At 42.3% G+C, this 21,776-nt stretch overlaps 1 protein-coding gene across 17 annotated transcripts in view; it reads left to right on the top strand.

The window, feature by feature from the left end:
* LOC122540755 (rho GTPase-activating protein 32) overlaps positions 1 to 21,776 on the top strand; it is a 591,094-nt gene that overhangs the window by 287,267 nt on the left and 282,051 nt on the right. For 16 of the 17 annotated variants that reach the window (XM_087976520.1, XM_087976515.1, XM_087976502.1 and 13 more), the window contains one exon: positions 8,539 to 8,630. In XM_087976520.1, coding sequence (XP_087832646.1) covers positions 8,539 to 8,630 — 92 coding nt within the window. Of the gene's footprint in view, positions 1 to 8,538; positions 8,631 to 21,776 lie in introns of those variants that run through there. The other variant, XM_087976518.1, reaches the window with a different exon arrangement.

Genomic DNA, 21,776 nt, shown 5'->3' with positions numbered 1-21,776 from the left:
ATTCAGCAAGAGGAGCATAACATGGGGCTGAGATCTCCTGCCATTTTTAATCTTAATCTTCACCTAAGTTGAGACAAAAGTTATGAAAAAGGAGAGTTTTTTTTAACCAATCACACGATAAATAAGAAAAAAAACAGAAAATCCTTACCTTATCAACACACCGCAGTCCTTTTTTTTGTTAGAGGAGCAGGGCAGTGGGAGACACTACACGGGTAGTGTCTTGGGTTCAGTCACTGCCTGTATGTATCAGCTTTTTAAACAGTTTACCTTCCTGGACGCCTTCTGGTCCTTGTTCTCTCCACCTGTGGCACTGGTAATCCCGAGATTACTACTCTGCTCATTCCTCCCCATTAAGAATCCTGTAGACTCGATCCGAGACATCCCTGACCATGGCATCCAAGAGGCAGCATACCATTCAGGAATCTCACTTGCGACCATAGAATTTCCTGTTTCTTTCTCTCATAATTGCTATCACTATTGCTCCTCTGTTCTCCCCCCTTCTCTTCTGAGCCACAGAGCCAGGCTTAGTGCCAGAAACCTGGTCACTATGACTGTCCCCTGTTAATCCCTCCGCACCCCAACAGTATCCAATACGATTGAAAGGAACAGCCGCTAGGCTGTCTGCACTGTCTGCCGATTTCCTTTTCCCTCTCCAAACAGTCACCCAGCTACCTTTGTCCTTTAACTTAACTGTGACTACTTCCCATTAACTCCTCTCTATCACGCCTCAGCCTCCTGAATGATCTGAAGTTCATCCAACTCCAGTTCCAGTTCCCTAATGTGGTCTGTGAAGAGCTGGAGTTGGGTGCACTTCCCACAGGTGAAGTCAGCAGTGTCACCAGTGTAGTCTCTCAGCTTTAGCCAGTGTCCGAGTGTATCACTTCAGGTGCCTCGCAATCCCCTTGTCAGCATTCATTACTGATGAACCTTTGTTCCGCCTATTCGCGAAATAAGTCTTTAAGAGGAAAAAAATTACCTTCCTAGCAGCCCCCTGGTCCTCACTCTGACTGGTCCCGCTACAAAATGGAGGCTGCTGATTCCACAGGGTAAGTACTTAAATGGGAAATTTACCTTCCTAGCAGCACAATGGTCCTTGTTGTCACTGCTTCGGCTGCAAAATGGAGGCTGCTGATGAAAATGACATAAAACTTGGTGGCATGATGAGGAATGTGCAAAGAGCCTTCAAAATAATTTAGATAGGCTGTGGTTGCAAGAACATGGCAGATGTAAGATATGGAAAAGTGTGTGGCTATCCCACTTTGTCAGGAAGAATGAATGTGCTGAGTATTTAGAGTTATACAGCATGAAAATGGGCCATTTGGTTCAACTCATCCATCCCGAACAGACATCCTAAATTAATAGACAGATTTTTGACAGAGTTTGGACCATGTCACTCTAAAGCCTTCCTATTCATTGACCTCGCCAGATGTCTTTTAAATATCATATTTGTAGAAACCTCCGCTATTTCCTCTGACAACACATTCATACACGCAACAGCCTCTGCATGAAAAGGTCCTTCTAAAATCCTTCCTCCCCTCATCTTAAATCTATGCCCTCTAATTTTGGACCCCCCTACCGTGGGAAAAAGACCTTGGTTATTCACCCTAACCATGCCCCTCATGATTTTATAAACCCCTATAAGGTCACCCTGCAGCCTCCATCTCTCCAGGGAAAGTAGCCTCAGCCTATTCAGCCTCTCCCTATAGGGAGGAGGCTGGAAGAATACAGCGAGCCAGGCAGCATCGGGAGGTGGAGAAGTCAATATTTTGGGTGTAACCTTTCTTCAGGATTGGTGTGTTTATTGGGGGAGCTGCAGATAAAGGGGGTGGTGGGGCAGGGTGGTGAAGTGGGAATAGGGAGGAGTGGAAGGGAGAGGGAGGGGCTGGGTCATTTTCGTGGGATGGGAAGGGAGGTTATTTGAAATTGGAGAACTCAATGTTGAGTCCTCCAGGCTGTAGGCTACCCAAGAGAAAGATGGGGTGTTGTTACTCCAATTTGCCATTTGGTTAGTTGTGGCAATGGAGGAGGCAAAAGATGGTCATGTCAGAAAAAGAGTGGGATGTTCTGTCTGGGCAGCTTGCAGCCCAGACGACTCAACGTTGAGTTCTTCAGTTTCAAATGACCTCCCTTCCCACTCCCTGACAACGACCCCAACCCCTCCCCCTCCCTTCCACTCCTCCCTGCCACCAACTGGATTCATTCCTTCCATTGACCAACCAGGTCGTACCCTCTACCTGTCTTCACCTATCCCCACTTCACCGCCCTGCCCCCGCCACCCTCTTTATCTGCAGCTCCTCCTACACTCACCCCCAGCCCTGAAGAACTGTTACACCCAAAATGTCGACTTCTCCACCTTTTGATGCTTCCTAATTTGTTGTGTTTTTCCAGCCTCCTGCCTGCCTACTTTGAATTCCTGCATCTGCACTTTCTCTCAATATAATTCAAGCCCTCCAAACTCTGCAACATCCTTGTGAATCTTTTCTGAACCCTTTCAAATTTAATAACATCTTTCCTATAGCAGGGTGAACAAATTGCAGTATTTTTAAATGAAAAGTGTTGATTTCCAAAGGGACCTTTCATAAATCACAAAGCAAGCATGTACGTGCAGCAAGCAATTCAGAAGGCAAGGCGTGATCATGCTGACCGTGGGTCCCGTATGGGTGCATTACTGATAGCAACCACTGTCTCCTCATGGTGCTGCTGAGCTATGGAGAGCTGTTGGCCCTGATCAGCCAGTGGTCAAGCATAGCTTCCAGGCTTGATGCCGCCTAGTCAATGCAGGAAACTGACTAGGCAGCATCATTGACGTGCAGTTAGTGGATCAAACCTTTCATCCACAATAGATTCAGCCCCAATTTTCTTGATGCGTGTGATAATGTCTGTTTAGGATTGTTTCACTGCTGTTTTCCAACTGGAATCCTAGGAGCTAATGTTGCATGACCGAACTGAGGTAGAGTCTGGTGTCATAATTCTATATTTCTATCAAACTTTGGATGAAATAAGTTTTCCTCATCTCAAGCCACTTACCACACACCTTAAACGTACGCCCTCTGGTCTTAGACACATCTACCATAGGGAAAAAATTCTTGCGATCTACTCTGTGTGTCTCAATTTTGTGTATCTCAATCAGATTCCCCCCCACCCCCACCAAAATAACAAAAACAGGTCTGGCAGCATCTCTGATTTCTCTTCACAGTTAACTATTTGGGTCTGCTGACCCTTCCTCTGAATTGATGGTTTTTATGCAGAAGGTAAGGTTGGGGGAGGGGTTCAGGAGTAAATGATAGGTGGGGACCTAGCCCAAAGAGAGAGAAGAACCATTAGAGAGACAAAGGAGTGGATAACAATCTGGCTAGGAGGGTGAATAGATGTTAATGGAACTTGTTAGTGGCTACCAATGGGTTATATGTCATAGCAGGAGGAGAAAGTGAGGACTGCAGATGCTGGAGAACAGAGCTGAAAATGTGTTGCTGGAAAAGCGCAGCAGGTCAGGCAGCATCCAGGGAACAGGAGAATCGACGTTTCGTGCATAAGCCCTTCTTCAGGAATACTTATGCCCGAAACGTCGATTCTCCTGTTCCTATATGTCATAGCAGACTATGTGATAACAAGACCTGGTGTGTGTGGGTGGGGGCTAGGACATAGAGTACAAGCCCTGAAGTTATTGAACTTAAGATTGAGAGTCCAGTAGGTTGCAGTGCCCAAGTGAAAAAATGAGGTATTGTTCTTCCAGCTTACACTGAGCTTCACTGGAGCACTGCAGCAAGCCTGAGATAGAGATATTGGCCAAAGGGGGTGGTGTTCTGTGAAGTGGTCACCCAATCTACACTTTGTTTCCCCAATGTAGAGGAGACCACACTGTAACCAGCTAATGCAGTAGATTAGATTATGTGAAGTGCAGTAAAGCGCAGTTTTACCGGCAATATGGTAAGTGTGGGAGGTGGTAAAAGGACAGGTGTTACACCTTCAATTACAGTCGACAAGGATGTCCTGGAGAAAACGGTCCCTGTGGAAGGCAGACAAGGAAGGAAAGGAGGATATGCGCCTGATGGTGGCATCTCGCTGGAGGACCGCCTGGGTGTGGATGCTGGTGGGATGGTAGACTACGACAAGGGGAGCCCTATCACTGTTGCTGGAAGGAAGGGAGGGGGGGGTGAAGGCTGAAGTTCGGAAGATGGGTCAGATCTGGCTGAAGGCCCTGCCCACAACAGTGCTGGGGAATCCTCGGTTGAGAAAGAAAGTGGACATTTCGAGGCTCCCTGGTCGAAGTTGGCATCATCGGAACATATGCGATGGGGATTGAGTCTTTACAGGAAGCAGGGTGCGAATATATGTAGTATAACTGTGGGAGTTGGTGGGTTTATAGTGGATATTAGTTTATAGTGGGTTTATAGAAATAGAAACAGTTGTCAAGGAAGGGAAGTTAGTAGTCAAAGATGGACCAGGTGAAAGCGAGGGCGGGGTGGAAATTGGAAGCAAAATCGATAAACCTTTCCAATTCTAGACGAGAGAGGAAAGCAGCACTGATGATATATCAGAGAAAGAGTTGTGGGTGGGGGCTGGAATAGGACTGGAACAAGGAATTTTCCATGTACTCCACAAAGAGACCTGCATAATTAGGGCCCATGCAGGTACCAATGGCCTGAAGAAAATCAGATGAGTTAAAAGAGAAGTTGTTAAGGCCTTTTTACCAGGATTAAATGGAGAGCTCTGAGACCGTCCTGGTGGAGGATGAACTTGTAGAGGGATTGCATGTCTGTGGTAAAAAAGGAATCGGTGGAACCTGCAAACTGGCATAAAGTATTAGAGAAATCACAGATATAAGTTGGCAGGAACTGGACTGGGGAGAAAATACCGTGCCAAGATAGGAAAAGGTAAGATAAGTAGGCAGCAACAATGGGTCTACCTGGGCATCCTGTTGTGGTATTTTGGAAGGAGATAGAAGCAAGCTGTGTGTGGTTAGGATACTATCAGCTTGGAGACAGTTGCGCGGAGATCCCCAGGCGAGAAAAGGTTAGTGACAATAATTGATAGAATGACCTGATGTACCAAGGTGGAATCATGGTCCAGGTGGAGATAGGAGGAGATATCTGAGAGCTGTCACTCAGCCTCTGCAATATATAGAGGTCAGTACACCAAACTACACCAGCACCACCCTATTGGCAGGCTTAATAACAGAGTCAGGGTTGGATCTCAATGCATAGAGTGCAGTCAGTTCGTGGGGGAGATAGGTTGGAATGGGTGAGTGCAGCAGAGAAATTGAGGCGACAAATATCATGTTGACAGTTCTTAATGAGCAAATTGAGTGCAGGTAGTGTCAGAGGGGTCTAGGTTTGTTGGAGAGTGTTGGAGGTGGGCTAAAGGATCTGTGGGATGGGGAGAGGATGCTTGTCTGAAGAAATGGGCATACAGATGAAGATGACAAGAAGAATTTGATGTTGCCTTGCCTGAAATTCATTTGAGGTGGAGACGCAGAGGGATAAAACTGAGACCTTTGCTGAGTACAGACTGTTCAGCATCGAACGGCGGAAGGTTAAGAAGGATGGTGAATATGTGACAGCGGGTGGGGTTTACCTCCTCCCTTCTCCGTATCCAAGGGCAGAACCTATCTTCCAGGTGAAGAAATGCTTTTCCTGTATTTCACACAATGTAGTCTACTGCATTCGCTGCTCACAATGTGGTCTCTTCTACATTGCGGAAAACTAGGCTTAGACAGGGTGACTGTTTCACAGAACATCTACGTTCTGCCCACCAAAATGACCCTGAGCTTCCAATTGCCTGCCACTTCAACATGCCAACCCTGTTCCCTGGCCAACATCTCTGTCTCAGGCTTGCTGCAGTGCTCCAGTAAAGCTCAGGCACAAGCTGGAAGAAGAACACCTCATTTTCTGCTTGGGGACCCTGCAACCAATGGACTCAAACTTGAATTCAATATGGACTCTTCTTTGACCATCCCCATACACAGGCCTTGTTATCACATAGTCTGCTATTACACACAACCTACTGTTAGCCACTCCATTAACAACAATTCATTCTCTTACCCAGATCCTTATTCACTCCTTGTTCGTTCCAACTGTTCTTCTCACTCTTTGGGTTCTATCCCCACCTATTATTTTACTCCTTTTCTCCTCCTCCCACCCTGTCTTCTGCATAAAAACGGACGTTTTCCTAGCTACCACAAGTTCTGAAGAAGGGTCACCGGGCCCGAAGCATTTACTCTGATTTCGCTTCACAGTTGCTACCAGACCTGCTGAGCTTTTCCAGCAGTTTCTCTGATCGTTTCTGATTTACAGCATCCGCAGTTCTTGCAGTTTTTATTACACCTTTTCAATAGTCTGCAACCAGAACTCCACACAGCATTATATCCGTGATTTAGCCAATGCTCTGTAACGTTGTACCTTGAATTCCTTGTTCCTATATTCTGTGCCGTAGCTACCACCTTGTCTGACTGTGCCGCCACCTTCAGGGTTCTATGGCACTAAGGTCCCTTTGTTCCTCGGTACTCCCTAGGGATCTGTCATTCATAATGTTACAGGCCTTTGTGTTATAACGCACGTTTCATCAACACAAATTCGCTGTAACACAATTGACGAATTGGGGATGCTGTTTCTATAGTGTGAACTTTTAAAACATGTGTTGGCTGTATTGCGATTGCAGCGGCAACACTTTTAAGTGTTGTTTCTAAAGTGCAATTTTTCTATAATAACGCAACCATCAAGTTATAGAAAAATTGACTATGTCCTCATTAGCTAAAAATGTGTTGCTGGAAAAGCGCAGCAGGTCAGGCAGCATCCAAGGAGCAGGAGAATCGATGTTTCGGGCATGAGCCCTTCAGAAATCATGTCCTCATTAGAACTTCCACCTCACGCTTACCAGGATTAAATTCCATCTGCCATTGCTGTGCCCAATTTGCCAACTGGTAATATCAGACTGTAGCCTGAGACCTTCCTCACTATCAACATTATCATCAATTTTCATGTCATCTGTCTAGTTACTCATTGTACTTTCTACATTCACATCTAATTCATTAATATATTTGAACAGCAAGGGTCCCAGTGCCAATCCTTGTGCTACACTGCTGGTCACAAGCTTCCAATCATATTCAAAAACAACCCTTCACTATCTCCCTAAGCCTCCTATTTGCAAGCTAACTTTGGATCCAGTTTATCAACTTGCCTTGGATCCAATGGGTTCCTAACTTTTGGACCTGCCTCCCATGTGGAACCAGAAACTGAGGAAACTGGAACAACCCTTCAGAAATGAGATTAGGAATTTCTTCAGCCAGAGTGTGATGAACCTGTGGAACTCATTGCCACAGAAGGCTGTTGGAGGCAAGTCATTGAGAGACAGGTTTTGCTCAAGGGATCAAAAGTTACTGTGAGAAGGCAAGAGAATGGGGTTGAAAAATATATCAGCCATCATAGAGCAGACTCAATGGGTTGAATAGCTCAACTCTGTTCCTATAACTCAGGTTCATCTTGAACTCAAAGGTCCATAACTCCAAGCAAGAAGCATCACCACTTGGAGGTCTGAATTTTTGATTTTGCCTGGCCTCTAGAGTCACAGTAGTACATCTGCAAATGTTGAGAAAGATGTAGAATGAATGTTCAGAGAGGTTGTCACGCTGCAGGGTAGGAGCAAACAGGCAGATTGGGAATGGATGACCAGACAGTAAAATAGAAATAAGCAGGTAGTGTAGGAGTCCCCAGTGGTTCTACTCAATAACCAGTTTTCTATTCTGGATACTGGAGAGGGCAACAGAAATGTGTTGCCTGATAGGTCCATGGAGGCAGGTGCTCTCACAACATTGAACGAACATCTGGATGAGGACTTAAAAAGCCAGGATATAGGCTATAGACAATGTATGGGTAAATGAGATGAGCATAGTTTGGTGATTGTTGGTCAACATATATTGGTTGGCCGAAGGGCCACTTTCTATATAAGTTAGTTAAACATGAGTTTTCCTTAACAAATTCTTCCTCGCTGTTCTGAATTTTCTGTGTATTAATTCTATCCCATATAATTGGAGAAGCTTCCTTGGAGAGAAGACCAAGAGGAGACTTGATACAAGTTTTCAAAATCATGATTAACTTGGATGAAGTAATAAGTTAGAAACTGTTTCTGCTCATGAAAAGCTTGAGAACCAGGCAAGTGTTTTACATAAGAAGCAAATGTGAAGTGAGAGAAATCATTTTCACAAACAAGTAATTAAGTCATGAAGTGCACTGGCTGGACATATGACAGAAGCAGGTTTAATTTGAGACCTTCAAGATTTTAGTTAAACAGAAGCATGCAGACAATTAGGCAAATGCAGGAGATTGGCAACAAATTAAAATGCTCTGAGAGATGGGCTTGTTTTGCAGTGTAATGATTCTGTGGTTTCAGAGATAAACTAAAAGTGGGCTCATGAGCATGAACACCAACTTGAATCAGTCGGATTGAATGGTTTGCTACTTTATTTCAGTAAGTCTATGTGAAAATAAATCTGAACCTTGTGCGAAGCTCAGAACACTGATCAGTTTCTTCTTCTGGTTGTAGGCAAGGAGTGCTGACCTTCCTGATCTCCCTGGAGAACTCCCTCTCCACCCATGTGGAAGCACTGCCAGTATGAAAGTCAAACACGTCAAAAAGTAAGAACACATTTGTTGCTGTTTGCACGGGCTGGGACTTGCCTGGCTGGCATCTGTTTTGGGACAATAAATTGTGTGTCAGATGATATCTCACTGATCTTTCACTGCAGTAGTCACAATTCTTCAGCACCTCATCAATCACCTTCTCACTCATAAGATATAGGAGTAGAATTGTGCCATTTGGTCCATCAAGTTTGCTTCTCCACTCGATTAAAGCTGATATGTTTCTCAACTCCATTCTGCTGCTGTCTCTGCTTCAGTGTGGTTCCTTTGTTGTTTTCTGTTTAATAAAAAGTGTAATGTTTCCTGATTTGGAATACTGTGACATTTGATGGTTGTTGAATAACATATTTATGTTCTTTACGTAATGTCTTTCATTTATGTAATGAAACTTAAACACATTAAGGAATGTTATTGCCTATTTTGCATCGATTGAGTATCAATGTGCATTCGTTTAAGTAGAAACTAAAGTCAAAAATCAAAACATTACATATCCTCTTCAATATTCTTTTGTATATTTAGACTGGGTGGATTTAATTCCATTCATTCCAATAAACCTTGCTTTCTTTGCAAGGACATAAATCCTTGTATTGCCATGTCTGGGATTGAAATTGATGAAAACAAGACAGCTATGCATGTAGTTTTTTAAAAAAAAGAGCCACGTCAGTGCTGAACAAAAACGAAGAACTGCAAGTGTTGGAAACCTGAAACAAGAACAGCTGGTGATGCTCAGCAGTTCTGGCAACATCTGTGAAGAGAAAGCAGAGTTAACATTTTGGGTCCAGTGACCCATCTACAGAATTAACTGTAGCTAGGAAGAATTGCATATGTGCTGACAATGTTTTTTTTTTGGAAGGGTGGGTGCTGAATGGGAAGGGTTTTGGTTTGGTACTGGATAATGAACCAGGCCAGGTGTTAGACTTGGAGGTAGGTGAGCACTTTGGTGATAGTGATCACAATTCGATTATGTTTACTTTAGCGATAGGTATATACCGCAGGGCAAGAATTATGGCTGAGGGAAAGGCAATTATGATTCGATTAGGCAAGATTTAGGAAGCATAGGTTGGGGAAGGAAGCTGCAGGGGATGGGCACAACTGAACTGTGGGGCTTATTGAAGAACCAGCTGCTGCAAGTCCTTGATAAGTATGTACCTGTCAGGCAGAGAGGAAGTGGTCAAGTGAGGGAGTCGTAGTTTACGAAGTTGAATCTCTTATCGAAAGGAAGGAGGCTTATGTAAGGATGAAACGTGAAGGCTCAGTTAGGTCACTTGAGAGTTACAAGTTAGCCAGGAAAGACCTAAAGAAAGAGCTAAGGTGAGCCAGGAGGGGACATGAGAAGTCTTTGGCAGGTAGGATCAAGGAAAACTCTAAAGCTTTTTGTAGCTATGTCAGGAATGAAAGAATGATTAGAGTAAGATTAGGACCAGTCAAGGACAGTAGCGGGAAGTTGTACGTGGAATCTGAGGAGATAGGAGAGGTGCTAAATGAATATTTTTCATCAATATTCACACAGGAAATCAACAATGTTATCAAGGAGAATACTGAGATAAGGCTATTAGACTAGACGAGATTGAGGTTCATACAGGGGAGGTGTTAGCAATTCTGGACAGTGTGAAAATGGATAAGTTCTCTGGGCCAGATATGATTTATCCTAGGATTCTCTGGGAATCTAGGGAGAAGATTGCAGAGGCTTTGGCTTTGATCTTTATGTCGTCATTGTCTACAGGAATAGTACCAGAAGACTGGAGGATAACAAATGTTGTTCCCTTGTTCGAGAAGGGGATTAGAGTCAACCCTGGTAATTATAGACCATTGAGCCTTATTTTGGTTGTGGGTAAAGTGTTGGAAAAGATTATAAAAGATAGGATTTATAGTCGTCTAGAAAGGAATAATTTGATTAGTGATAGTCAAAACATTTTTGTAAAGGGTAGGTTGTGCCTCACAAACCCTATTGAGTTCTTTGAGAAGGTGACCAAATAGGTGGATGAGGGTAAAACGGTTGATGTGGTGTAAATGGATTTCAGTAAGGTGTTTGATAAGCTTCCCCACAGTAGGTTATTGCAGAAAATATGGAGGCATGAGATTGAGGGTGATTTAGTGGTTTGGATCAGAAATTAGCTAGCTGAAAGAAGACAAAAGTAGGTGTTTGATGGGAAACGTTCATCCTGGAGTTCAATAACTATTGGTGTACTGCAGTGATCTGTTTTGAGGCCATTGCTGTTTGTCATTTTTGTAATTGACTTGGATGAGGGCGTAGAAGGATGGATTAGTAAAATTTGTGGATGACACTAACGTCGGTAGAGTTGTGGACAGTGCGGAAGGATGTTGCAGATTACAGAAGAACATAGATAAGCTGCAGACCTGGGCTGAGAGGTGACAAATTGAGTTTGCGAAAAAGTGTGAGGTGATTCAATGTATCAGGAATACAGAATACTGGGCTAATGGTAAGATTCTTGGTCGTATGGATGAGCAGAGAGATATCTGTGTCCATGTACATAGATCCCTGAAAGTTGCCACCAGGTTGATAGAACTGTTAAGAAGGCATACGGTGTGTTGGGTTTTATTGGTAGAGGGATTAAGTTTTGGAGCCATGAGGTCATGTTGCAGCTGTACAAAACTCTGGTGCGGCCGCACTTGGAATATTGTGTACAGTTCTGGTCACTGCATTATAGGAAGGATGTGGAAGCTTTGGAAATACTTTAGAGGAGATTTACCAGGATGTTGCCTTGTATAGGGGGAAGGTCTTACGAGGAAAGGTTGAGGGACTTGAGGCTATTTTTGTTTGAGAGAAGAAGATTGAGAGGTGACTTAATAGAAACATATAAGATAAGAGGGTTAGATAGGGTGGACAGGGAGAGCCTTTTTCCTCGGATGGTGATGGCTAGCACGTGGGGACGTAGCTTTAAATTGAGGGGTGATAGATATAGGACAGATGTCAGAGGTAGTTTCTTTATTCAGAGTAGTAGGGCCGTGGAAAGCACTGTCTGCAATAGTAATAGACTCGCCAACTTTAAGGGTATTTAAATGGTCATTGGATAAACATTTGGATGATGATGGAATAGTGTAGGATAGATGGGCTTAAGATTGGTTCCACAGGTTGCCACAATATCAATGGCTGAAGAGCCTATACTGCGCTGTAACGTTCTATGTTGTAAGGGGATATCTTATCCTTGAATATACTTTCCAACCCAGCCTTGACAGCCTTCAAGAAGAAATTCTATCTCATTTCTGTCTTAAGCCTGTGACCCCTTACTTTGATGATCTGGTAGAACATATAGGAACAATCCCCTCCTTGAAGTGGGAGAGTTCAGAACAGGTATCGAGTCATACAACACAGAAGAGCCTCATAGTTCCATCAAGTTTGAGCTGACATGTTTACGGTAATGCCATTTTCCAGTACTTGACCTACAGCTCTGAATGCTATGAATGTTTCAAATGCTCATCCGCATAATTGTTCAAGTTTGAGAAGTTTCCTGTTTATGCTGCACTCCTAGGAAGTGCATTCCAGATTTCCACCACCACACCACCTCAAAATCTCCTTTTATCCTCCTACCCTTCACTTTAAAATTATGTCTCCTCCTGGTTGACCCTTCAACCAAGGGAAACAGCTGCTTTCTATTCACTATATCCATGCCCCTCATTATCATATACAACTCACTCCAGCACCATCTCAGCCTTCTTTGTTCTAAAGAAAATAACTTGAGACTTTATAGCCTCTCTGATAGTTAAAATACTCCAATGTGGAAAAAAAATCTGAACTTAAACTCAGACCTTTCAAGAGTGTTGCCACAAAGAATTTCTTTACGGGCTAGTTGAAAAGATTATGAAAATTTTGTGTGCTGAAAATTTCAAAATTAATTTTTGTTAGACAAGACTGTTAGTGATATAAAACCAGAGCAGATATATTGAGTTATGGTACAGATTAACCATGAACTAACCAAATGACTTATTCCCATTCCTATTTTCCTTTCTGCCTCTGACAGGGAAAAAAATCCGCACCATTCCCAGCTGTTGGCAATGTGTTACTGTGTTTTGAAGTTAGAAATTAGCAACCTTTCTTGCGGCAGATGTTCTTCCTCCTTGCTGTATGAGTCCACAGTGTGCCTGAGAGTCTGCTCATCTCTTGCAGCATTTTACTGTAATGGCCAAGCATTTTCTCCCCCTTAAATCAGCTGAGCATGTAAAAGGTTGGCGGAGGCTTGCTGTTAATTGCTGCACTCATGTTGATGGGACAGTTCTATGTAATTGCTTCCAGTAAATAGGCTGCTGTGAGGATGCTGTGTGACAATCTGGTTAGTTTTATAGTGAACTTTGGATCTGAATGAAAGGCTGACACTTTACTGACAGGGACTCGATCCTCACTGTGGGATTTTGGCTTGTTCCCAGACTCTATTCTTGGCTTTCTGACCTAATTTATGCACCATGCAGACAAATGAAGTCCTTATCTTGTCGCATCTTTAGTACCAGCGCTTCAGATGTTGAACACGTCACTTCCCTTAGAAGACATGATCTAGTCTATTCTTTCTATTGTGACATTGTGACACTGCCCTTGTATTAAAGACATTTGTGGCCAGGATTATTGTGTGTAGTCTATTTAGCCTGTCACATTTGGTTGATATTTGTAGGTACACGTACAAAGATAGAACATAGAACATAGAAGAATACAGCGCAGTACAGGCCCTTCGGCCCTCGATGTTGCGCCGATCCAAGCCCACCTAACCTACACTAGCCCACTATCCTCCATATGCCTATCCAATGCACGTTTAAATGCCCATAATGAAGGAGAGTCCACCACTGCTACTGGCGGGGCATTCCATGAACTCACGACTCGCTGAGTAAAGAATCTACCTTGTTTAAAAGATCTTTCTGAATTTTGATGTTAGCAGGGTGTAAGGATATTTATGGTGAACCAAGCAAGAAGAAATCTTATATTTCAAGACCACTGGATGACCCATGTCATTTAAGAAGCATTTAATTAACTTTAAAATATAGTTTCTGTTGTTATGTAGGCAACGCGATTGCCAATTTCTACAAAACAAGCTCCCATAATCAATAATATGATGAATAGATAATTTGGTTTTGTGATGTTAATTGAGGCATAAATATTGGTGAACACATTGGGGATAACTCCCTGGTTCCCCCTCTTCAGTATAGTCAGGGAAAATCAGGCTTGACTAATTTAGTTGAGTTCTTGGAAGGAGTAATGGAGAGTATCAATGAGGCTATACAGTCGATGCATCTGGATGTTAAAAGGATTTTGAAACTGTACAATGCAGCAGAGCTTATAATCAAAAATGGAATCCTACAAAATGGGCCGTGGTAGCATTGACTTTTTTTTTTAAAAAAGTCTAAGGTATAGAAAGTAAAGTTGTATAAATGATTGTTTTTCAAACTGGAGGCAAGTTTATAATGGAATTCTCCAAGTTTCAGTATAAGAACTACTGCAGCTTCTGACATACCTTAGTGACATGGAATTATGAGTGCCTGGCCTAATTTAGAAACCTCCAAATGGCACAAAACTTAGAAATATAGTCAACAGTGAGGAAGATAATAATTGACTTCAGGAGAAAATATAGACAGGGTAGTGAAATGTGCATTATAATGACAGGTGAAATTTTGAAAATCAGAAGCAGGAATATTCACCTTGAACCAGATCTGTGGTCTTACTGTATATACTTGCATTGCTCTGAATTCCTTAAAATATTGGTTAACAAAAATGTATTTATTGGAGATCAGTTGTTAGTTTTAAACCTAGTGCTAATTGCTGTTCAAGTACAAGGATTCCAAACTACTTCTAACTCCTCTGTAGAATAGTGGTTATTAATTTAACTTCTGAGAAGAATCACTTAGTTTTAGCCTATGCTGTTTAGTCCTAGACTCCACAGCCATCTCTTATGAAATACCATCTGGAAATCTTTGAAAATGTTATCTAGAAGCATACCCATTCTTCACTTCAGTCACTGCTCCAAAAAAGTTCAATCAGGTTTATTAGGTGTGACCAACCTGTTACAAATTCTTCTCTCTCTTTGATCAGCTTGAAGTTTTACAGGTGCTTACGTGTCCTTTCCCTATTTTTCCAATATTTTCTTAATGCCAGATATTGGGCTAACAGATATATAGTTTTCTGCTTTTCCTTTTTTTTAACATAGCGAGGTGATGGATATATATTTCCACTCTAAAGGGATGGTTTTAAATTAAACGAAATTTCAAAATTTAGAGAGAGGACGTTGTTAATGTTATTTCATACTTTCTTTAAAATACTGGGATGAGAATCATCCAGTTCTCTGGTTTAGTCCCTTTTCAGTGCCATTCCTTTCTACATTACTCTTACTTTCTTTATGTTAGTTTTATTGAGTCTTTCTGTTGTCATCAAATAAGATAAAGGGATGCCTGAAATCTAGTAGGATGAAGAAACTGGTGAGGAATATACTAATTAAGGGTTACAAAAGCAGAAGTTGCTACAAAAACTTGATGGTTCTGGGAACATCTGTGGAGAGAAAGTAGAGTTAACATTTCAGGTCCAGTGGCCCTTCTTCAGAATAGTTATTAGACCCAAAATTATTTCTGAGTGCCAGCATCTGCAGTTCTTAGTTTTTTTTAAATTTAATTAAGGGTTAATTGGGTGTGAGTTGGTAGTATAAATGTGAAGAGCCAGTAAGCAATGGATTGACAGTCTTAAGACGTATGGTGAACTGAAATAAAGCTCGTACTAAAAGTGTGGCCTTCGATTCTGTTGTCTTCTGCGACGTAAGTCCTGTCCCTGACGTAATGTTCGTTTCCCTGGGATTTCTGGCATGCTGATCTGTTCTTCAATTGTATTTACTAATACCAAGTAATTATTAAAAAATATCTGGGCATTTTATTACTTTCCTTGACAATGTCACCACTATTATTTTTCTAGAAGTCTGCATTCTTCCTGATCATCTTTTTTCCTAATAGAATTGTAAATATTTTTGTTGGTTTTGAAGTCTGACATGCTTTGTTCCTGCTCTCTCTTTGTAGCTTTTACCATCTGGTGAGGATGTAGAAAAGAATCACTGTAGTGGTTGAGACTGGAGTAGAAGCATTAAAGTTAAGTGGATAGATTGGAGAAGTGGCACAGTGGTTAGCACTGCTGCACTTACAGTGCCAGAGACCCGGGTTCAATTCCCGCCTCAGGCGACTGTCTGTGTGGAGTTAGCACATTCTCTCCGTGTCTGCTCCGGTTTTCTCCTACAGTCCAAAAATGTGTGCTGGTTAGGTGAATTGGCCATGCTAAATTGCCCGTAGTGTTAGGTGAAGGGGTAAATATAGGGGAATGGGTCTGGGTGGGTTGCGCTTCGGTGGGTTGGTGTGGACTTGTTGGGCCGAAGGGCCTGTTTCCACACTGTAAGTAATCTAATCTAATCTAAAGCTGGGATTGCTATTCTTAGAGCAAAGATTCAGATGAAATTTGAGCTCCGTTAGGTGATCAAAGTTTCATGGGGGGAGCACTTTGATAACAGTGATCATAATTCTGTAGATTTTCAGATAAGGACAAGAGTGGACGTTGGATGAAGGTGTGAAATCCACACCAGTAAATCCACACCAGTTGATTTGAGTGCAGGACAGTCATGTTCCTCTGAAAATTAAGGACAGGAATGGCAGGATTCAGATGACAGGGGAAATTATTAGTTTAGTCACAAGAAAAGGAAACATACATAAGGTCTAGGCAGCTAAAAGCAGACAAAATTCTTGAATACAGAGAAAGTAGGAAGGAGCTCAAACGGGGACTTAAAAGGGCTAAAAGGAGCCTTGAAATGTCCTTAGCTGGTAGGGTTAAGGCGAACCAAAGCATTTTATACATATGTTAGGAGCAAGAGAGTAGTGAAAGAAAGAAGGAATGGGCCCACTCAATGATAGTGTAAGGGAGATTATGTGTGGAGCAAGAGGAAATGGGTGGTATCCTTAATGACTACTTTACGTCGGTATTCACTGAAGAGTGGGACTTGATGTTGAGGTTAGGGAAGGGAGTGTGAATATTCTCAGGCAGGTCAACTTAATAAAGGAGGTGGTGTTGGATGTCTTGAAATGCATGAAGATAGAAAAGACCCCAAATGGGATCCATCCCTGGAGACTGTGGGAGACAATGGAGGAAATAGCTAGGACCTTAACAGATACCTTTGCATCCTCTTTGGCCTCATGAGGTTCCAGAGGACTGAAGAACGGTCAATGCTGTTCTTTTTTTTTTAAGGGAGACAAACATCATTCAGGTAGTGAGCTTAACATCAGTGGTGGGCAAGCAGTTGGAGGAGATAATGAGAGACAGGACTTATTCACATTTGTGAGTTAATGTACTTGTTTGTAATAGGCAGCCTGGATTTGTGTAGAGAAGGTCATCTCTCACCAACTCAATTGAGTATTTTAAAGGGGAGGGGGGTGCACTTGATAGAAGTCTTCCAAATTATGAGAGGCTTGGATAGTCAGAGGCTATTCCCAGGGTAGAAAGGTCAGCTGCAGGAGGTTCAAAGAAGAGGGGGAAAGATTAGCAGAGAAGTGTGGGAAAATGTTTCATACTCTGGAAGGTGTCTGGAACACACTGCCAACAGAGGTGGTGGAAGCAGGTATGTTAAGTACTTGATAGGCAGATGAACAAGGAGCGAAGAGCAGGATAGAAACTGCTTATTGGCAGTAAGTATTATTGTATTGTGTCGCCAAGGTCTTACCAGACCATAGGGCTGCGCTGTCATTACAGAGAGGTTACTGGTGGTGATTTAACTTGAGGGTCCGGCGAGGGAAGAGAGGTTGTGAAGGAGAGTCCTTTGTGGTAACCTCAAACCGGTGGTGGGAATTGAACCCATGCTGTTGGCATCTCACTGCTCTGCTTTGCATTCCTGGTGAAGTGCTTATGCCCATCTGCAGCCTTCATTTTCTCTAAACCAACAATCAGCCAACTGAGCTAAACTGATTCCTGGGCAATAAGTAGCGGATCTAAATAAGAATTAGGAATCACTGCACGCTTGGTGGGCCGAAGAGCCTGTTCCGTGCTGTATTGTTCTTTCGGTTTGTTCAATGAGATTTGATATGGGTGTTTGAAATCATGAAGGTTTTACATTGAGTAAACACAAACCGTTTTCAGTGATTCAGGAGTTGATAACTTGAGGCACAGATTTAATGTGATTGACAAAAGAGCCAGAGATGATCTGAGAGAGCTATTTTACACAACTTCTTGACAGATTTTGGAAAATGTTTTCAAATAAAATGGTGAATACTGATATAGTAATATTTTCTGGAAGAAAATTGAATTCATACTTGAAGAAGAAAATAATGCCAGGTTAAGGGAAATGCTCAAGTGAATGGGATTAATCCGTCTGAAGAGCCAGCATAGACGTAGTCTTAAAACCTGTCGCCTATTCTGTATTGTCCTCTAGATTCTACAAATACCCATCATACAGTGATACAGATATAAAGTCATACAGCTCAAAAATGGGCCCTTTGGTGCATCTGGTCCATGCCAACCAAGTTTACTAAACTGAACTAGTCCCATTTGTCAGCATATAGTCCATATCCCTTTAAACCTTTCCTATCCCTGTAGCTGTCAAAATGTCTGTTGAAAGTTGTAATGTATCTGCCTCTACCACTTCCTCTGACAGCTCGTTCCATAGAGCACCATTCTCATAGAAAAAGTTACCCCTCAGGTTCCTTTTAAATCGTTCCCCTCTCACCTTAAACCTATGCCCTGTAGTTTTGGACTCCCTTGCCTCAGGGAAAAGAACTTGGTTATTCACCTTATCTATGCCCCTCATTTTAGAAACCCCTAAAAGGTCATTCCTGAACCTCCTACGCTTCAGAAAAAAAAGTCTCAACCTATCTAGCCTCTCCCTATCAACCTTCCAGTCTCAATAACATCTTTGTAAATCATTTTTGCACCCTTTTCAGTTTAATAACATCCTTCCTATGGCAGAGTGACTACAATTGTATGCAGTATTGGAGAAAGTTAAAAGGAGATTGCATGGGAAATTTTGTTTTTAAACAGAGTGGTAGGTACCTGGAACATGCTACTTGGAGTTGTAGATTAGATTAGATTACATTAGATTACATTACAGTGTGGAAACAGGCCCTTCGGCCCAACAAGTCCACACCGACCCGCCGAAGCGCAACCCACCCATATCCCTACATTTACCCCTTACCTAACACTACGGGCAATTTAGCATGGCCAATTCACCTGACCTGCACATCTTTGGACTGTGGGAGGAAACCGGAGCACCCGGAGGAAACCCATGCAGACATGGGGAGAACGTGCAAACTCCACACAGTCAGTCGCCTGAGGCGGGAATTGAACCCGGATCTCTGGCGCTGTGAGGCAGCAGAGGCAGATATGATAATCAAGTTTAATAGGCATTTAGGCAGGCGTGACCAGATATAGAATAAAGGGATATAAGCCATGTGCAGACAGGTAGAATTAGTTTAGAACAGCATCGTGGTCGGAACAAACATAGTGGACTGACAGGGCCTGTTCTTGTGTTGTATTGTTCTATGTTCTGAGCTCTAGAGGATTTTAGAATGTGCAAGAGGGAATTTAAAAGGGAACGTAGGAGAGCTAATACAGGGTAGTGACAGGAAAAGTAAAGGGAAATCCTAAACATTAAAATCAAAGATCTGCGGATGTTGGATGTCAGAAACAAAAACAAAAATTGCTGGAAAATCGCTGCAGGTCTGGCAGCATCTGTGGAGAGAAAGCAGAGTAAACGTTTCCGGTCCAGTGACCCTACTTCAGAATGGAAAGAAAATCTTAAATTGTTTTACAGGTCCTTTACATTATCGGTAAAAATATAATAAGGAAAACTGTAGGGCCCATTAGGACCACAATTTGTGCCTGGATCAAAAGGATGTAGGTAGGGTTCTGATTGAATAATTTGGATAAGTGTTCAGTTGTTTGAGGGATATTATAGGTGTAGAAATCAGGGAGAAGTTCTGTGATACGATGAAGGAAATTAGCATAGAAAACAAGGAGATTGAGTGTTTTAGTGGTTTAAAAGTAGATGATTTCCAGGGCCACATGAAATATATCCTAGGCAAGGCAAGGGAGGAAATAGCAGAGGCACTTGCAAAAATTTTACAGTTCCTGTCTGACCACAGGAGAGGTGTTGTAGAATTGGAGGAAAGTCAATATGGTTCCGTTATTCAAGAAGGACAAACCAGGAAACTACAGGCCAGTCAGTCTGACCTCTGTGCTGAAGACACCATTGGTATCAATTCTGAGGGTCAGAAGTAATCTTTATTTACAGAGGTGGGGATTAATCAAGAGTAGTCAGTATGGATTTTAAGGGAAGGTTATATCTGACCAACTTGATTGAATTTTTTGAAGTAGTGACTTGGTGTGTGGATGAGGTCAATGTATTCGATGTTGTTAGCTTGGACTTCAGCAAAGCGTTTTAGAAGGTCACACAAGGGAGTCTGATGTCAAAGATACTGTGAGATCCAAAAAGAATTTGGCAGATTGGATCCACAAATGGCCAGGTGGCAAGAAGCAAAGGATGATGGTTGAGAGTATTTTTCTGACTGGAGACCTGTGTCCAATGGGGTCCCAGTTTATTGAATCTCAACAGAGTGGAAGAGTCTGCACCGACTCTCCGAATACTAGGGGGCATAGGTTTAAAGTGAGAGGGAGAAAGCTCTGGCTGTTTGTAATTTATTTAAGTGATTTGGGCTTGAAGGTAGGAGGGTTGATCAGTAAGTTCGCAGGCAATACAAAGTTTGGAGAGGTGCTAAATAGTAAGACTGATAGCCTTTGACCACAAATGGAAATAGACAGGCTGGTCAGATGGGCTGATCAGTGGCGAATGAAATTCAGTTCAGTTAAATTTAAGGCGGTCCATTTATGTTGTACAAACAAGGGCAGGGAATGCATGATGCACAATAGGACCCTGGAAAGCACTAACGATCAGAAGGACTTTAGTGTGCATCTACCATAAGGTATCAGGACAGGTGGAGAAAGTGGTTAAGAAGGCACATGCTATATACATGCCTTTATTAATTGAAGTATGCAATTTAAAGGCAAACAGGTTTTGCTGGAACTATATAAAATGTTGTTTAGGCCACAGCTAGGGTACTATATGCAGTTCTGGAATCCACAGTATAGGAGGGATGTAATAGCACTGGAGAGGGTGCAGAAGAGATTTAAAAAGTGTTGCCTGCTGTGTATGTTATGAAAAGTGATTGATATTTTTGTTATAGTAGAGGAGATTGAGAGAGTGCATTATAGTGAGGTTTGAAATTATGAAGGGCATAAAAAGGGTAGACAGAAAGGCCTTTATTCCTTGGTGGAGGAATCAATGTCTGGTGGACATAGATTTAAGGTAAGGGGGCAGAAGGTTTAGAGGAAATGTGAGGAAAATCTTTTACACCCAGAGGGTGATGGGGTTCTGGAACTTGCAACCAGTAAGGTTGATTAAGACAGAAGCTCTCAAAACATTTAAGAAGTATTTAGATGTGGTGTTGCAATTCCAAGACATACAAAGCAATAGGCCGAGTGCTGAAAAATGGGATTAGGATAGTTAGGTGATTGTTTTTGATTGGTTTTGATGCAGTGGGCCGAAGGGCCTTTTTCTGTGCTGTAACAGATTAAAACTGGCCAAAGCAGTCACGTTCATGACAAAAATAAGGCCAGTTGGGAATTTTGGGCTGCAAGTAGAATTTAAAAGAAAACTAAAGAATTTATTCAAATTCATGACTTCAGAAAAGCATCTTAGTAAGTATAATACAAAACTAATTGTGAAAAATGAGCGTGTTAGTAGCTGTACACAGTATACCAAGTATACAGTTGCTAACACTGAGTAGTAAGGGTATGGAATGCTTTGTCTGCAATGGTAGTAGATTCACCAACTTTAAGTACATTTGAGTCGTCATTGGAAAAGCATATGTACGTACATGGAATAGTGTAGGTTAGATGGGCTTCAGATTGGTATGACAGTTCGGCGCAACATCGCGGGCCGAAGGGCCTGTACTGCGCTGTAATGTTCTATGTTCTATGTAACACATGGATAACTTAGCATCTAATCTCTCATTTGCTGCTATCTGTCTGACTTGCTGAAATTTCAGCATGCCATTTCCTGCTGCTAAAACCTTGCTGTGAGGTGGCAAGCATGTGAAAGGCTGCAAGAAAAAAAGTGTGGTCCATCTCTGTCC

This window comes from Chiloscyllium plagiosum, unplaced genomic scaffold (genome assembly GCF_037043375.1).
Source record: "Chiloscyllium plagiosum isolate Xiang-an unplaced genomic scaffold, Cpla_swu_hap1 HiC_scaffold_29, whole genome shotgun sequence".
In the NCBI taxonomy this organism is placed as follows: domain Eukaryota; kingdom Metazoa; phylum Chordata; class Chondrichthyes; order Orectolobiformes; family Hemiscylliidae; genus Chiloscyllium; species Chiloscyllium plagiosum.
The sequence above is the reverse complement of the archived record's forward strand: the minus strand, read 5'-3'. Positions and strand labels throughout refer to the sequence as shown.